The sequence below is a fragment of the Ammospiza nelsoni genome, chromosome 3 (assembly GCF_027579445.1).
Source record: "Ammospiza nelsoni isolate bAmmNel1 chromosome 3, bAmmNel1.pri, whole genome shotgun sequence".
NCBI classification, from domain to species: domain Eukaryota; kingdom Metazoa; phylum Chordata; class Aves; order Passeriformes; family Passerellidae; genus Ammospiza; species Ammospiza nelsoni.
This window is the reverse complement of record NC_080635.1, coordinates 85,089,231-85,106,974: the sequence shown is the minus strand read 5'-3', so window position 1 is coordinate 85,106,974 and position 17,744 is coordinate 85,089,231. Positions and strand designations below refer to the sequence as shown.

The 17,744-nt window shown below is 40.9% G+C and overlaps 1 protein-coding gene across 1 annotated transcript in view; it reads left to right on the top strand.

Annotated features, from left to right (window-relative positions):
* ERICH1 (glutamate rich 1) overlaps positions 1 to 17,744 on the top strand; it is a 67,068-nt gene that overhangs the window by 1,710 nt on the left and 47,614 nt on the right. The window contains exon 2 of the mRNA XM_059468565.1: positions 14,287 to 14,481. Within this exon, the coding sequence (XP_059324548.1) occupies positions 14,287 to 14,481 (195 nt within the window). The remainder of the gene's footprint in view (positions 1 to 14,286; positions 14,482 to 17,744) is intronic.

The window sequence follows — 17,744 nt, the reverse complement described above, 5'->3', positions numbered from 1 at the left end:
AGTGAAAAGCCAGTAGAGCAGGTAAGTGAAATGCGCTTCACTCTGCCAGGAAAGGGTTAGACAGGAGTAGTTGAGAAAGTGCATTTTTTTTTCTTTTAGTTTTTGTGGAGCTTTTTATTTTTTACTTGGTCATGTACCAGTGATTTGTGACAGGGCTAGAGGTACTACTGCTGTCATTCTGTGTGTTATCAACAAGATATTGATCCTGTCTGGGACAGCTGAACTCCTAACTTGTTGCTGTTAAACATTGACAATTGCATCCTGAAAGCTTTAGTCATCATTCTTGGAAGTTTGTGCCACCCCAAAATAACACTTTCATAAAGGGCTGGATAGAGAGTGATGTTCCAGCTGCTGAAGGGTAGAGTTAAGGAATTGATGCAGGTGTAGTGTAGATTATTGATATAATTGCTAGTAAAAAGCGATGGAAAAGTGGTGCTGTACAAGGGATGATCTAGTGGGACAGCAGGAGGCTTCCTGTTGGAGAGATTAAACTGGAAAGCCAATGTGGACACTTGACAGACATCAGTGGCAAATGTTTTTAAATAGAGAATATTGCTTCAAGGAGTGCTATTTTCATCTCTCAGGTGACTTTGGGCAGTTATAATGGTCCTTGAAATGACACTGTAATTCCTTGGTTTGGGGATTTTTTTTTTGTTTTTCTGGGTTTTTTTTTTAATGGCTATAGCACATATTAAACATCTTCATTTTGCAGAAAAGCACACCATTTCTTCCTTTTTTCTAGTTTCAGAGAAGCACTGATTTTCAGAGATCTTGAGGTTATTCAAATCCTTTTCTTATTTTTGGTTTTCAAACTCAACATAATTTTTGGCAAATACTTTGATATTTTACTGGAAAAAAAGATAAATGCCCTTTTTTATAGTGGGTATGTTTTCTTTCATCATATCTTTTCCATATATATCATATAAGGGCAATATCAATGGCAAATGGAGTTTGATGCCTGACATTATTTTTTTCCTTCTTTGAGAAGTATCTTGCTCCCCCCCCAAATGTGACCAAAGATTTATTACAGCATATCAAGATGTAAATTCTATTTGCATTGTAGTTGGCTAAATTACAAATAGCTGGGTTTTTTGTGATTAAATGTAGAAGCTACACCAGACTAAGTATACTTGACTCTGCCATTGAAACCTTTTATGAAAGAGAGGAAGAAAATTTTTTGTTGCTGACCTTGGTGTTATGCCTGGATGAGAAATGCAGTCGAGGAGAAAGGCCAAAAAGGTGAAAGAGGCAGAAATGATACACCCAGTTGATGAAAGTGAAGGGAGAACGAGCACACATCCGATTGATGAGCATCGATCTCCGATTTATTGATCCAGCTTACACACTTTTATAGTAGTGTTAATCAAGCTCATACATGTTGCAGAACCCGAGCTCATCATTGGTTACAGATTACATGCCAACCCCTCCTTTGTTGTTAATACCTGTGGTTTCTTGTTGAGGCTAGTACTTGTTTTCCTCATCCTGCTGTTGACTTGTTATTGAGCACCCTCAAGGACTCCATGTTTTCCACCATGTTTTTCTCATCACTTAGCCAAGGACACGGTGGTTATTGTTTTTAAGGAAAAAGCCTGAGAACTTGCTGCTTACAGCTGCCTTTTACTTTTTAACCAGCTGTATATGATCATGGCCTTTTTCTATAAGCCATGTCTGAACAAAGCTCTCCACACCCAATGACCTTCTATTTAGAAAGCCTGCAAGGGGAGCACGTGCTCACAGGGAGCAGAGCCTGACATGATGTGGCCTTTAGGGTTCTGTGTTTTGTGTGGGTGCCTGTTTGGGGTTTTGGGGTTTTTTGGGGGGATGGATTGTGTTGGTGCAGGGTTAGTTTGTTCTTAGGAAGTTCAAGCAATTGTTACATACTTTGCATTGAGATGGGATGGTCCACACGGGAAGGTGGGACTGTTTAAATATGCTGGGGAGTAATAATGTTCAGGAGCAGGTGTATGAACCTGTGTTAGTTAGTAAAGTGGTGGAGGTGGTGGTGTGTGCCATTAAGGTGTGTCTGTAGTTATTTTGCCTTTTAAAACGTTCAGTGTGTGATGCCTTTCACTCAGCACTGGCTTTGCCCTTGTTGTAACAGATTTCTGGAATCACCTGGGAGCAAAGCTGCTCACATACTCACCTGCCACTGGGACGAGGGAAAGAATCAGAAAACTGAGCAAACTCACTTGGTTGAGACAAAGACAGTTTAATAGGTGTTGCAATTTCCATTTTTAAACTTCCCAGTCCCTTCCCAGGCGTGGCAATACCTCTCTTCCCCTTCCCCCTCGCCCCCTGCTGGGCTGTCACTCAGTTTTAACATTCCAGCAGGGCCTGTGTGGTTGGTCACGTTCAAAGGATGCAATCCAGGCCTGGGGTCATTGGCTTCCTGGGTGTCCCTCGTTCCCTGAGACCCTGCCCCTCCCACCTGGTTGGTGCTCACCTGTCCCTTCCCCTCCCCCTGTCCCTGGGCTTAAATTGACCAAGGACCATGTGGTCATTATTCTGATGGAGCTGTTACTCTGATTCAGACCTCTGTGACCATGGAATAAACTCTGGATATAAACCCTCCGACAGAATCCGCTCTCTTTTCCTCTCCACCATCACCTGAAGCCTTCCCACCTGAGGTAAACTGAGTTTCTACAAGTCTTGTTTCAGCTCCCAGCTGCAACCTCCAGCAAGCTAAAGGTGTCTCTGGGGTGAAACACCACAGCTGCTGCCTTTGGCCTGGCAGCAGGGGTCAGACGGGCCCAGGCACAATCTATCTGGTAATATTGGGATTCATATTCCAGTAAATAGGCAAACCAAAATCCACACAAGCAAAACAAAAAGAGGAATTCATTCCCCGCTTCCCATGGGCTGGCAGGTGTTTAGCCTTCCCCAGAAAAGCAGCGCTCCTTTACCTGTAATGGTGACTTGGGAGGACAGGCATCATCACTCTGAGCATTCCCCCTTCCCTCTTTCCCCCAGCTTTATATCTGAGCATGTCAGCATAGGGTTTGGCATATCCCTTGATTCAGCTGCTCCAGGTGTGTTTCCTCTCAATTCCTGGTGTGCTTCCAGTCTTCTTCACTGGTGGGGCAGGTAACAGAAAGGGCCTTAAGACTGCTCAGCAATAACGAAATCATCCTTGTATTGTCAGCCCTGTTTTTAGCACAAATCCAAAACACAGCCCCTACCAGCTACTGTGGAGAAAATTAACTCCATCCCAGCCAAAGCCAGCACAGATTGTTATGGCAATATGTGGTTTCTTATGCTTTCAGTTGTTTTTAGTTCAAAAGGTTGAAAACTGTTCTCAAGAAGTTTGGATTTTTGTGGGTTGGCTAATCACTTAAAGTAAAACTCCATATATGTCTAGAAAGAAAAGTTCAGCTGCATTGGAACTTCCAGAACTTTTTTGTGATGGGATGTTTGGTGCAATATTGATTTCTGTTATATGTATATTAGATATGCTTGCAGAAGTTGCTTGATTTTTTTATAATCAAATGTTGAAATCACTGCAAAGGGTGATATATTTACTCTTTGAAGAAAGCTATGTAGAAATTCAATTAATTTGTTTGTTTTATATAATATGACCTTATGAAGGTTTCTTTTGAATAGTACTTAATGCACAAATCTGTTGGACTTTTCTTTGTGTTCAGTGATACTACACCTCCCAATTTCATGGTTAGATTTTTAAATACGGGTATATTGACCTTCATTTTAGCTTGCTTCTTCTTATGTGAAACTGCCTGTTTAAAATTTGCAAATTTTTTTCTCTTCAGTAATCTGAAGTCAGAATGAGTTGTGGGTTTTTTGTGTTTTGCTTTCTGATTTTTACTGTTTTCAGCTATTTTGGTGTCTGTTTTCCATATTAGTACTATCATTTACCTGAACATTTATCTTAAGCCAATGTGTGGCATAGTTCGATCTTCACTTTTAGCTATATGCTCTTTGCTTACAGATTTAGGGTGAAGGAAGATTTAAACTTTCTGAAACTTTACACCTGTGTTGGCCTCAGATTGGCCTCTGAGCAGTGATGTTATAAGTGCAGAGCCTTCCCCCTTCCCTCTCCCAAATCTGTCCAGAAAAGAGAGGAAAAAAGTCTCATAGAGTCTCACAGGAGTCCAGTTCCTGTCCCTGCACAGCGCCAGCTCCAAGAATCACACCAGTGCCCAAGAACACTGTCCAAATGCTTCTTGAGCTCTGTCAGGCTTGGTGCTGTCACCACTGCCCCGGGGAGCTGTTCCAGTGCCCAAACACCCTCTGGGTGAAGAACCTTTTCCTGATATCCAACCTAAACCTCCCCTGAGGTTTGGGGCCATTCCCTTGGGTCCTGTCACTGCAGACCACAGAGAAGAGATCAGGGTCTGTCCCTCCTCTTCCCCTCACAGGCAGCCGTAACTGCAGTGAGGTTTCCCTCAGTCTCCTCCAGGCTGAACAGACCAACTCCCCTCAGCTGCTCCTCACGCAGCTTCCCCTCAAGGCCCTTCCCCATCTTTGTAGGTCTCTTTTGGGTGCTCTCTGACTGCTGTGGATATTTCCTACATTGTAGCACTCAAAACAGCGCACAGGATTTGAGATGGGGCTGCAGCAGCGCCATGGGACAATCTCTTCCCTTGCCCAGCTATGCCTGATGCTCTCTGGAACACAGTGGGCCCTCCTGGCTGCCAGGGCACTGCTGACAGTCTTGTGCAGCTGTACTTTACAGTTGGCTCAACTCAGTGGCCAGAATTATGATTATTAATAGTAATAATAGTCACCAAAATTGAGCTTTGGTAAGGGGGTATGAGATATCTTTAGATGTTTTCAGTGAGGTGTGTTTGATTGTGCCAAGTAAGAAAAAGACAATGGTACAGTATGAGAAACATATTTTTAAGTTTTGTAGAAGATGGATAGTATGCACAAATTGTAACCATAGTGAAGATGCTCTGTTTTCCCAGGACTGCAGTAGCAATACACATTTTGCAGGGTCTCACTACAAGGCAGATGAGGTTCTTAGGAACAGCAGAACTGTTCCTAAAATCCTGGTGTTCTCATTGTGAACTTATCATCTTGGTCATGTCAAGTTTATTAGATGTCTAGGATCTTGTGGCTGCAATTAAGGTAGCTTCTTATCATCTTTGTCATGTCAGGTTTATTTGATGTCTAGGAGCTTGTGGCTGCAATTAAGGTGGCCTACTGACAGATCTCTAAAAGCTTTGTTGAGACAGGATAGCACAATCTATTAGTCAGATTGCTGTTGAACTACACACTCATGTAGAATTTGCTGACAGATTTAACAGCAGTCTTACTGATTTGAAACTGCAATGTGACAGGGCCTGTGCTTGGTCTAGCTGAATAAGTTTCTTTTAAGCTAAGAAGAGAAAATAAATGTTGGCTTTTTCTAGCAATAAGTTACTGGTTTGTATCTGCAATTGCTATGAACTGTGTCGGTCTGGAAGCTAACAGGTCAATCTCTCTTTGTAATAACTGCTTAATTTAGGTGAATACCTAGATACGGGGTGTTTTATCACTATATTCTTTTCCTCTCCTACCTTTCAATCTTCCTGATATATGCCATATACTTAACTTTTGAACAGCTGCAGCTTATTTATCTCACAGGCAGGAGAATTCTATATTGCTGAGTTTGAGATGACGAAGTGGGTTTCCATGTGCTATAAAAAGTAATGCTAAATAAAAAGATAAATGGAGACATATTTTATCAACTACTACTTTAGAGCACAAAAATGGATTTATTTTCCCCACTGTGGTTCTCGAACCTGTAATAAAGAGTATGACAGGTGTAAAATTAGGGCAATTAGCATCTGATTTTTTGAGCTAATGGGATGTTGAAGACTAATAGATGCTGTTTCAGTGAGAATAACATCAGTGGTCTTGAGACAAACCTTGATATTGTGAAGTAACTATTACACACTAGATATAAAATGATAGTATCTGTTTCTTATGCAGCTCCCTGTGACCTTTTGGTTAACAACCGTACTGAGATGCAGCTGATACTAATAGTTCAAGCACAGAATTCTTGGCCCTTGGATATAACTAAATCCTTTCATTGTTTCACTCCCAAATAGTACATGTGAGTTATTTCACCAAATATGTAAAAATACCTTTAGGTGTTGAACCCATCTGTTATGGTTTTAATTTGTTATGTGGTCTTGATGTTATGTGTAATGTCAATGAGACCAATTGTATGCTTGTAAAGAGGACCATTCCCACCTTGTGTAGACATCCTGTGAAGAACTGTACAAATTTTTCCCTTTAATATGTCACTGAAGTTTTGTGAGTCTTGTAAAACTAAAAGATTGTCTAAGGAGCTAGTCAAGTTTAAAATAATCAGCTTGTGATATCAGCATTTCACCATGGTGTTTCTACTCAGTCTCCATTCTGGACTTCAAAAGACAAAGCCAGGAAAACCTCACAACAACCAAGCAACATCATAGCTTGTGGGAGAAATGGGATGAACAACCTTTGTTCAAAAAAAGAGCTCTCTTGACAAAGGCAGGTAGTTAAAGGTTATGTGTGTGAGGCTGAGAGATGCTTTCCAGGCCAAAAGAGACTTCAGAATCAAGGTTTCTAACCTGCAGGGAAATCCCCAGTGGGAAACATGTTCCTATATAATGCAGGATTCCTTAACCTATTAAGGAGAGGAAGAAAAAGTGCTGAAAACAGTCAAGTTTTTCAAATCTAAATAGCAAATGTGGTCTGTGTGTATGTGTCTTATGCCAAGGCACTAGAAAAAACCCTGTTATGAATTATGGAGTTCCTCTAGAGTCTTTTGAAGTATATTAAAAGTATTGAGGTGCAAGTTTTTGGGTCTCAGTATAATTAGGTGTGTAAAAGTACTTCTCCCAGTCATTCAGCCAAGATGGAGTAGTACATTTTCTGGAGTTAAGATGCAAGTGAATTCTGTCCTGAAATATGAAGCTGAAAAATTACTTGGTGTCTTCCTCAAGAAAGCATGCCATAAAATAGCAGTGCTGTTTGAAAGGAAGGACTGTAAATTTGTAGATAGATGCATTTTATCTGAAGTGTGGAGACTGAAGATGTAGTCGATGATCTGCAGGATGGCCTCCTCTTTGACTAAACACAAGATCTTGTAATCTGTTAGCTTCTATGTCTGTCTAGAAGTGCCTCTTGAAAGAGACAGTCAGCTTCAGCCTGAATTTTCTGCTGCAGATCTTGCAGTCCTTGCTTTTTTATCCTTTTTTTATCCTTTAGCTGCTGTTGTAAGAGCCTGTTACCATAGCTTCGCCTGCAGGATGAGGACTGCTTGCAGACTGGGAACACAAAGCAAAACACTGTACCCATTCCTGTGTACATAAAACTGTACTTTGATCACAGCTGGGGTTCCACATATTTCACTATTTTTTTCCCCAGTTGGAAAGATCAGTTGTGTTATTCCCATGATACAGCTACAGTGCTTTGCTTTGGTTTGCATGCACTATCCATGGTGAAATGGAAATACGTCACTCTTGGCAAAACTGACCTGGCTGATAACAAGAAAATCACATTTTCTGTTTCTTTCTCCTGAGTTGAACAAGAGCATCCCATCTTAGATGTTAGATACAGCTTTTAGATGATCTGAACTGTCAAGTACACAGAACGTAATTGCATGTCACTGCATTGTTCGTTTTCCCATATCCCTGCATGGCTCTAATGCTTTTGGTAAAAATGAGGGGAAGTGGGGAAATGATACTCTCTTCAGCTGCCATGGAATGTTTTGTAGAGGTTAATTACTCTCTTTCTTCCTTAGCTATTCATTTCAATCAGGACTAGAATATGGTGTGCACACATACAAGCTCTCTTGACTTATTTCAAACCTTTGGTCTCTGCTATTTCTAGCAATGGTTTGGAGTGTTTGAGCTTTCAGCTGATTCCTTTTTGTTTTGTGTGGGCTGTTTTGGCTGTGGGGCTTGATGATTGGAGGTTTTGTTTTTTCCAAGGTCAGTGTGTGTGTGTATGTGTGTGTCTTTTGCTTGTATTGGGAAGTTAAGGTCAAGGTTAATAAATTTAGTTATCCTTGGAGGTTCTGTGTATTGCTTTCTGTTTAACAGGGGACTGTACTCAATGCACCTTCATCTCTGCTAAGTACATCTTGGGCACTCAGAGCTCACTGGCTGAACTGGTGTCTTGTGGACATTGAGGTCTCTGGAGCAGTGTTAAATCTGCAGGCAAAACAGAATACCTTGCATGCCATCAGGCATCATAACCTCAGACTACGTTTTGCCCTGGTGGCTGAAATGCAAACTGAATGCCTTTGTCTTTGTGAGGCTTGCAGAGCCATGACCCAAGAATCACTGTGTTAGGTGAAATAAGCACAGAGAAAAGACCTTTGTTCATCAGTTTGGCCAGCTGAGCAACTCTTTCAGAAAGGATCCAGAAGACTCAAACTATGAAACCATCCTGTATGGTTAAAGTAAACTTTGTGGGACATCATTTAAAGGAATTATTGATTCCTGGCCTGAAGGTATAATCAGCCTTCCACCTGCTAGCTGGCAGGAATAGCAGTCTAGCTCACATTTTCTGTCTGTAGCAGTCTTCTAAAATGCTTTGTCCTGATAAACACAGTCATCTCTTTTTCAAGAGTCACTCTTATCCAGGTAGTTTCCTTGAAGATCTCTGGTCAAGAGTGTCCAGGTATCGTTAGGGAAGAGGTGATGATCCATGCAATGGGATTGTTATATCCTACTAGGCAAGGCCCTGCACAATTTGCTCTAGTTGATCCTGTTCTGAGCTTTTGGATTAGACTGGGTGATGTCTGGAGGTCCCTTCCAGCCTTAACAGTTTTGTCATTTTTATGATCATGTTATAAAGTAACTGTCCTGTTATGCCCTCCATAGGAGATGTGGTACTTGCATGATAAAAGAGACTTCAAGGATTTAAATCCATTGGAATATTGGAGCAATTCTTCATTAACCGAGATGAACTGAACATTTTAATGAAGCCTTGTCCATATGTTCTGCATGAGGATTATCGTTCTGTCTGCTCTTTCCGTCCTTTTCCATTCTGCTGTACTATCTTTCCTTCTGCTGTAGCAGAAATAGCATATTAGCACATCTTGCACATGGGATGGTTTTAGAAGAAGTTCCTGATTCTTCCATTTTTGGAAAGCTTCTGTTTGTAGGAGAGACAAAGAGACCAAGTAGGGCAACTTGCAAGCTTCACAGAGTTCAATGCTCCCAATGCCATTTTACTTTGTTCTTGCTGCCCAACTTCCTCTTAAGTAGGCAGGAGGCAACCAAATGAGAAATGTGGTGGGGGTACTTACAGTATGGATGAGAGGTAGCCAAAAGTATGTGGCAAGCATTCTCCACAGCAATGTTTTGAGGAAGCTCTTGCTGCACAGGAACGTTTCTGATGTTCTGAACTTAATGTGTTCAGTTCTTTAGCGTGCTTTTGTTACGGTCCAGTCCTAACTGAATTTTGAGTTATGGTAAGTCCTGCTGCCAACCCCAAAATACTCATAAATCTGCAGTGCTCTTTCAGTGTGTTTGTGGATAGTCTGGTTATGTAGGTAATATTAATTCAGTCAAGGTGTCAATTTAATACCTAGCTGTCAAAAATGCATTTATTTGAAGGATGCTCCTTATTCTTCTCGTGAAATTAGTAATAGAAGGGTCATGGGTGTTGACAGTTTGTATCAGTAGCCGGCATGTGTTCTGCATTGTATTTCTTGGAGGTACACTTTGCTTTCTTTATGTGATGTCAAACTGTAGACACCTGGTGCTTTTTCAGTTTTCTGATGTATTTGTAATTCACTCTTTCCAGACATGAGTTGTCAAGAATTAGCCATGGAACTTGTTTGGTACCTACTGCAGCTTGTTCTCATGTCTGAAAATACTGGCTCCTTTTTGTCACTGAGGAATTCCTGGAAAGTCAAGTGTTAAAGTGTTTCTTCAGCTCATTGCACAGTAGCAATGTTTTAATACTGTTGCATGTTTTCAGCTGGAAAATGATTTTTTTTAATTAAATGAAAAGCCTAATCAGAATCAAAAGACTACATGAACCTGTACTGTCCCTCCATCAGTTATGTTGACAGAAAAATATTGTTAAGAAATGACCATATGGTTATTGACTATGCCATGGCTATGGTGAGAGCAAGCTTACTCCATTTTGAAACTCTAATAGGTAAGGTACATTTCTAGTAGTAGTTATTTTTTGCTTGAATTTCCTTTATTGCTAATATTCTGTTAAGGGGTAGTTATTTTGGAGGGTCTGAGCAGTTCTTACCAAATGGACTGATCTCTGATGCTGAACAGTACCAGAGACACCAGGTTAAGGAGAGGTTTTCAATAGGCAAGAACTGCTCCATAGCATCAGGCAAGACCCTTCTCCTGTGATTGAGCCAATGCTTGTGGATATCACACGATACCTTTTTTTTTTTCCCAAGTAATTGCAGTGATAAAACCCTCTGGAAAGAGCTTCCTTTGTCATCTGAAAAATGTTTTGGTAGCTCAGTTCTGAGACTGTTAATTGCAAAGCAGAGTGCTGCTTTGGAGCATGTAAAGCTGCTGAGGATAGCAGAATGGGTATTCCTCAGAGCCTAATTTCTTTGTTCACTTATACTGAGGACCACTTTGTTCAGGTTTTGGGCTGCAGGCAGATTTTTATTTTATTTTTTTATTCAGACTAGAATATACTTAGGATTACAAACAGTTCAAAATAAGTCAGTTTTTTCAGCACTTTCTGGGGATTCTAGGCATACTAACCAAATCTGCAGACAATAAAAACTGGGAGGAGCTGTTGACTCCCTCTAGGGCAGGGGGGCCCAGCAGAGAGACCTCAACAGATCCGAGGGCCGGGCAATCACCAACCATAGGAAATTCAACAAGTGCTGGGTTCTGTGCCTGGCATGGGGCAGCCCTGGCTGTACAGACAGAGTGGGGAGTGAGATTCTATAAAGCAGTGCCAGGGAAAGGCACCTGAGGGCCCTGGTCAGTGACAAACTGAACATGGGCCAGCAGTGCCCTGGCAGCCAGGAGGGCCAGCCCTGTCCTGAGGGACATCAGGGAGAGCATGGCCAGCAGGGCAAGGGAGGGGATTGTCCCACTCTGCCCTGCTCTGGGGTGGCCTCACCTCCAGTGCTGGGGCAGTTTTGGACACCACAATGTAAGAAAGATATTAAGCTATAGACAGCATTCAAAAGTGACCTACAAAGATGGTGAAGGACCTTGAGGGGAGGCCATACAAGGAGCAGCTGAGGGTTCTTGGTCTGTTCAGCCTGGAGGACACTGAGGGGGAACTTCGTTGCAGTTACAGCTTCCTTGTGAGGGGAAGAGGAGGGGCAGACCCTGATCTCTGTGGTGCCCATGACAGGACCCAAGGGAATGGCCTAAAGCTGTGTCAGGGGAGGTTTAGGTTGGATATCAGGAAAAGGTTCTTCAGCCAGAGGATGTTTGGGCACTGGAGCAGGCTTCCCAGGGAAGTGGTCACAGCACCAAGTCTGACAGAGCTCAAGAATTGTTTAGACAAAGCTCTTGGGCACATGATGTGACTCTAGAGGATGGTGCTGTTCAGGGACAGGAGTTGGACTCAGTGATCCTTGTGGGTCCCTTTCCACTTACCTCATTCTGTGATTCTTCATTGACCTGAGGTAGGTGAACTGCTGGGATTCATTGCTTCCTGCTGCCTTCAGAAGGCTTGAAGTACATCAGGTTTCAAGTAAGGACCGTGTAATGTCTGTGTGTCAACACTTGTCATTTCTATTTTGTTATGGTTATTGGAAATTGCTAGTTATCTTAAGAGATGACCTGTGTCAGTGCTGAGATGCTCTGACACAGATGTGAAAACTTTGCAGACAGTGAAGAGCTCCCTCACTCCACACCTTACTGCTTCTTCCAGTGTCTGCTGAAAACTCCAGCCAAGTGGATGTTGCTTTGGTGAATCTGTCACTGTTCCTGATCTAGATACTTCTTTCTGAACTAAAGAGATTTTTATCAAAGAATCAAAGAATAACCTCCTCAGTATTTGTACCCTCCAAGCAGGCTTTCTATCAGCCTGCTTTCTCAAGTAAAGGTATTAAAGATGGGGAGAGCTCCCCATGGGAGTTAGAAGGAATGAATGCATCACAGCACGTCTCGTCTTGCTTTCTGAAGCAATGCTATTGTGTGCATGAATATAGGCCCTCAATTTTAAAAATGGAAAGGAAAAGGTGATGTAATTTGGGGAGAGAGATGACTAGGGAAATCACATTTCAAGGTGGAGAGCATAAAATACAGTGTAGTTATAAGGAGGCTGCTCTTCTCAGCAGATTTGGAGATGTATTTGCATATTTAGATTTATCAGTATGTCAATGATCATTTGCTTTGGAAGAACAGTTCCCTCAGTACAAGTGCTTGAATGTTAATGTGTGTACTGGTTGTGGATGTGCTAGAGTTAATTTTCTTCATAACAGCTCCTGTGGTGATGTGTTTTCTGTATTTGTGGTGAAAATAGTGTTGATGACTCAGGGATCTTTTTTTTGTTGTTAAGCAGTGCTTACATGAAGGCAAGGTCTTTTCTGCTCCTCACCCCACCCCCCCAGCGAGGAGGCAGGGAGTGCACAAGGAATTGGGAGGGGACACAGCTGGGACAGCTCACCCCAGCTGACCCAAGGGGTGTCCCCCACCATAGGGTGCCATACTCAGCATGCAGAGCTGGGAGGAAGTGGGGCACATTTGTCTTCCCAAGTCAGCATTGTATGTGATGGAGCCCTGCTTTCCTGGGGATCCCTGAACACTGCCTGCCCATGGGAAGTGATGAATGAATTCCATGCTTTGCTTGTGTGCGTGACTTTTGCTTTACCGGTTAAACTGTCTTTATGTCAACCCATGAATGGTCTCAATCCTATCTTTCTGCTTCTTTCCCCCATTCCATGTGGGGGAAAGTGAGCAAGCAGCTGGGCTGCCTATTGGCATTAAACCATGACATTTGGTAATGGCTGTACTGTAGTTTATTAAAATGCTGTAGTGTTAGCAGCAGCACTTGGGGAGAGGATTCAGGATCAACCTCTTGGATAACTTGCTTAAGAGTCAGAGATCTGCAAAAGGCAGTTAATTTTGTCTCATTGCACTGGTTATTTCCATCCACTTTCTTTAACAGAGGAGACAAATTGTGGATTTTTGTCTTTCTGGCTGTAGACTAACCCAGTAAGGGAACCTTAGGAAAATGCACAGTCACCTGTTCATGTCTGTCTGTCTGGAAACTGTAATCATAGCCCATAGCAAAGCATGCAGTTCAGCATTTACATGAGAAAGCATAGTTGCCAAGGTACACTGGAGGTCCAGTTTGTCTATCAAGGACTGGTGGTTCAAGGATGAAGGGTTTTTTTCAGTTGTGAAGTAATTTATTGAAAAGTTATGGGACTATAAAATGTTTTTCTGCTAAGCATCCGTGGGCTGCGTCTTCTTATGACAATTTAAGTTCTTTTCTCTTGGCAGAATTATTTTATTATGAATTTGCAGGAGGTTGCTTGTGTAGTGTCCACAGAATGTATATTAAATCTGAGGTTGCAGTTTAGAGAACATTTTTCTCCAGATGTCTTTTTTCCCACCCCCACATACTGCCATATGCCCTTGACCACATCGAATTCATGAAACCAGAGATGTTGCTTTGCAACAGATAAAAACTTTTACTAATACTTTATACTTTAGTGTGTCTTTTTAAGTTATTGAAGTGTACATGTATATATACAAAGGTAATGCTTTTGTTAATGAGTAGATTATTTGCATATATTTCTTTAATCGAATGATACTTGCATTTGACTAACTTGTAGCAGATTGTCAGTGTCGTCAGAAATGGGCCCATAAGAAGAAGAGGCGTGTAAGAATACTGATTATTCTGTAGAAATAACTGGTTACCATGTGCTTCTGCTGCTGTCTACTCCTGGTTTTTCTGTGTGATTAAATCCTTGTAGCTTACTGATTTTAATGAGTAATTCAATTGCGCTGCCTCTGTGCCAGAAGAGACCTGCATTTTGAGCAGCCTTATGACACTTGCATGGAAAGATTCTTGTTTTAAAAATTAATGTGTGTTTAGTCTGTGAATGTACTGTAATTTACTGCCAAAATGTAGTCAAATGGAAGACTTTAAATGTAACCTTGCTAATGAACTCTGGTGTTTTAAAACTGTTTTTCTAATTCAAGTTTTGAACTTAAATATATTTATTTTTAGTTTCACCTGTGAGAGGTAGAGACTACTCAAAACAGACTTCCATGGAACATGAGGGAAACTGTCTTATATCAATTAGTTGCTGGGGTTTCTGAAGTCTTAAAATATTTTTTAAACACTGCATTTCTTCATATTAAAAAAAGTTTTCTTACCCTGCAGTGTTCTTGGCAAAATTACTGAAACGACTCTATGGTGAAACTTCATCATCTTCTCTTGTTCAGACTTCAAGTAGAGAAAAGGAGGTGGTTCTTGAAAATCCTCGCTCAAAGTCTAAAGAAAAGAATTTGGATAATGTCCAGGTTTCATCAGCAGATGCTAGCACATCAACTAATACACCCTGCGAATCATTTCAAGGTGAGACTGTGTTGTCATTTTTCTGATAATATGCTTTTAAATATAGCTGCTTTATTTCAGAACTGTATAGTATGTTGTTTTTTTTCATCTGCTGATACAAACAGATGGATTTGAGTACTAGGGCCAGTGGTACTTAATACCTGGAACACTTGAGGTCCTATGAAAGTCAAGAAATATTCTTGGTGTATGTGCTTGGATGCAGCATTTAGCAAAAGCAACTATGAAAGTTCAGTGTAAGCTGTAACTGTCTTTGATATAATGTCTCTTAAATAGTGATAAAGTGACTTCTGCTGGTATAGCTCTGCTCAGCTGTTAGAGATGCAGATGGAGATAGGTGGGAATAAATGACCCTGCCCTCATGCTACAACAGAAGCCCCATGGGGAATGCAGATCCATTGGAAGGCAAATATTAATTCAGAGACCATATTAGTCCCTTGGAAAAGAGCATTATGTTGTGTGTGTTTATACAATGAACATGGCACATGAATATTTGAACAGATAAATAAAAGTCCTTGTTTTTTCAAAAAAGTTGTAGAATGTGAATGGCATGCCAAAAGTTGGAGCTGGAAAATCAGGTAACTGTGGTATTACTTGTGGGTAAAAGGCTCTGCACAAGTATAGAATGAAAGTGAACTGCTTTGTATTCACCTAAAACCTGATTTTGCCATAACTAAGGCTGTTAAACTGTCTTGAAATAGAAGGGTATGTTTCACAAGAACATAAAAACTTCCTCTGGGGGAGATGGTCAGCTGTCCTTACTTGTTCACAGGCAAGAACTGGTTGTAGATGTGGTCTGAGGCAGGAGAGTAATGTCCAGAAAGAAGTGAGCAGAATGATGAGTAGGGTTAGAACTGTGTGCTACATAATAACAGATGTTTGTCTTGTTCAGGGATCTGCTTGGTAGGATTGAGGAGAGGATTAGTCTGAATTGCAAAGGAGCTCTGAAGAGCTGTTTCAAGAATAACTTCTCAAAGCACAAGAATGGCTTATTGTGACATGCAGAAAATGAAGCAAATGTGGCAGAAGGCCTGACAGAGCTCAGATGTGTCTGGGAGAGCAGCAGAGGGAAGGTGAAGGAAGGCTAGCTGGGACAAGGTAGGCACAGGAGCTGTGTCATCACTGGGAAGCAGTGCCACGGTGCCTGGCAGAGGAGCAGAAGGTCTGCTCACAGTAACCAGATTCAACCAACAGTCCCTTGACACCAAGCAAGTTAAGAGTGACAAGGCAGGTCTGAGGTCAAGCCAGTATGTCAACTCTGTGTGTCAGTGTGTGCATCACTTGGTCTGAAATATCCTTCTGGTCAGTTTGGGTCACCTGTCCCAGCTGTGTCTCCTTCCACTCACCCCCAAGTTCCTCACCAGAGTGGCAGTACAAACAGGAGGAAAGGCCTTGGCTCTGTGCAAGCCCTGCTCAGCAATAACAAAATCATCTCTGTATTATCAACCCTGTGTTCAGCACAAATCCAGAACACAGCCCTGTACCAGCCACTGGGAAGAAAATTAACTCTACCCCAGCCAAAACCAGTACACCATTACTGTAATAAAAGGTTGCATGGACATTTCAGCTTCTGTAGTTCTATATGTTTTATACTCAATTTGGTTTTCAAGATTAGTACTTCTGGTACTTCTTTTGTGTAGTCAATAATGAAAAGCATATTTTCAAAAGGTTGATAAAGCATTAAAGTTATTCTGTACAATGATATGTGATAGCATTGGTAACTAATGGTCCTTTCAAAACAAGTAACAGGCTATATTTTTGCTCTATGATAAAGCTGTGCTAATTATACCCAACTATGGAATAATTTCTTAAGCTAAAACTCTTATTGTTTGTAGTGAATCTCTACTATTCCTTATAAATTAGGGCAAAACTCCCACTGAAATGGGAGGTGAGGGGGAGAATTTATTTTACCTTGTGATTTATAACTCCTCTGGTTTGTTTATACCTGATTCCTATTGCAATATTCTTCAAGGTGTAATGAAAGAAAGGCTTTTTATTCAGTATCCTAATACAGGGAAAATATAGCTTATGGGATAGGAAACGTGGAGTAAAAAGAACAGGTTTATATTTAGGATTTTCACAGCAGAGCAACAAGGCTGTTTTTGAAATTAACAGCAAACTATAACTAAGTTTGTTATCTGTTGAAGGCATGAAAATGCCACAGTAGTACAGAAAAGGGTTCTGTCTTGTTTCAAGTTCAACATATAAGTACTTTTAAAAAAAGCTTTGAAGTGGTAAAATGATAAGAAAAAAGGTAAATCATTTACCCATCTGGGAAACCAGCACACAACCATTCTTTTCTGGTTGTGATTTTATTTAAATTTAACAAACTCTTCCATTTACATGTGGTGATTTTATAGCATTGGACTGTGAAAGTACATGTTTAGAGATAGACAGAAGGTTTAAGCTATAAAATCTGTGGCCTTGGTGAAAGAAAAACATAAAAGCATTGATTGAATTTTTTTATCATAAACTGCTTTAAGTGACTTCTTACTTACAGACCAAAGATTATGGGCATAACTACAAGACAGCTGATGATTTAAGTAGCAGTAGTCAAAGATGACTAATTGGAAGAAACAGTGGAAAATAAGGAATTTGGTTTTTTGTAGATACTCTTTCCTAGTTTGAAAATTTATTATTTCAGTCCTACAAAATGACACTAGATCATTTTTAGTAGCAATAAAAGGTTGAGGATTTCTTTTAAAATAAACTGACTTAGTCTTCAGTATTTTCTAGCATTAAATAACAGATTTTACTGTAAAACTCATCACAATGTCCTTATTTGCCTTTAACAGCTACTCTTAGGTTGTGAAAATACCATAACCAATTTGTCTGAGCTAAACTGCCCCACCACCTTCCACCTGTGAGATTCTGATCTTTATTGGAATGCAGTTTGCAGCATTGCCTTGAAATTTTATGGGCATATCTCTATTGTCCTTCTAGATGCAGGCTTTTAAGGTCATACTTTTATAGCCTGTAAATATTTGCCTTTTTTGAGATCAGATTGAAGTTCAGATCGTTAAGAAGATGGAACATCAGGACCTATGTTAATGATTGGTTCTCATTTAATTTTGGATGATTAACAGTTTGGTATCAGAAGGGGTTATCCCATAAAGCTCCTCACATAGTTCTGGAACCAAAGCTTACAATACGACCAGGAGTAACTGGAGGTGGAAGGCAAATTCTGAGGGACACTCTACAGTCCTTTGTAACTGTAGAGAGTTTGAATGGTATTTGTGTTTTCTTCAGGAAGGTGGTGGTTCTGT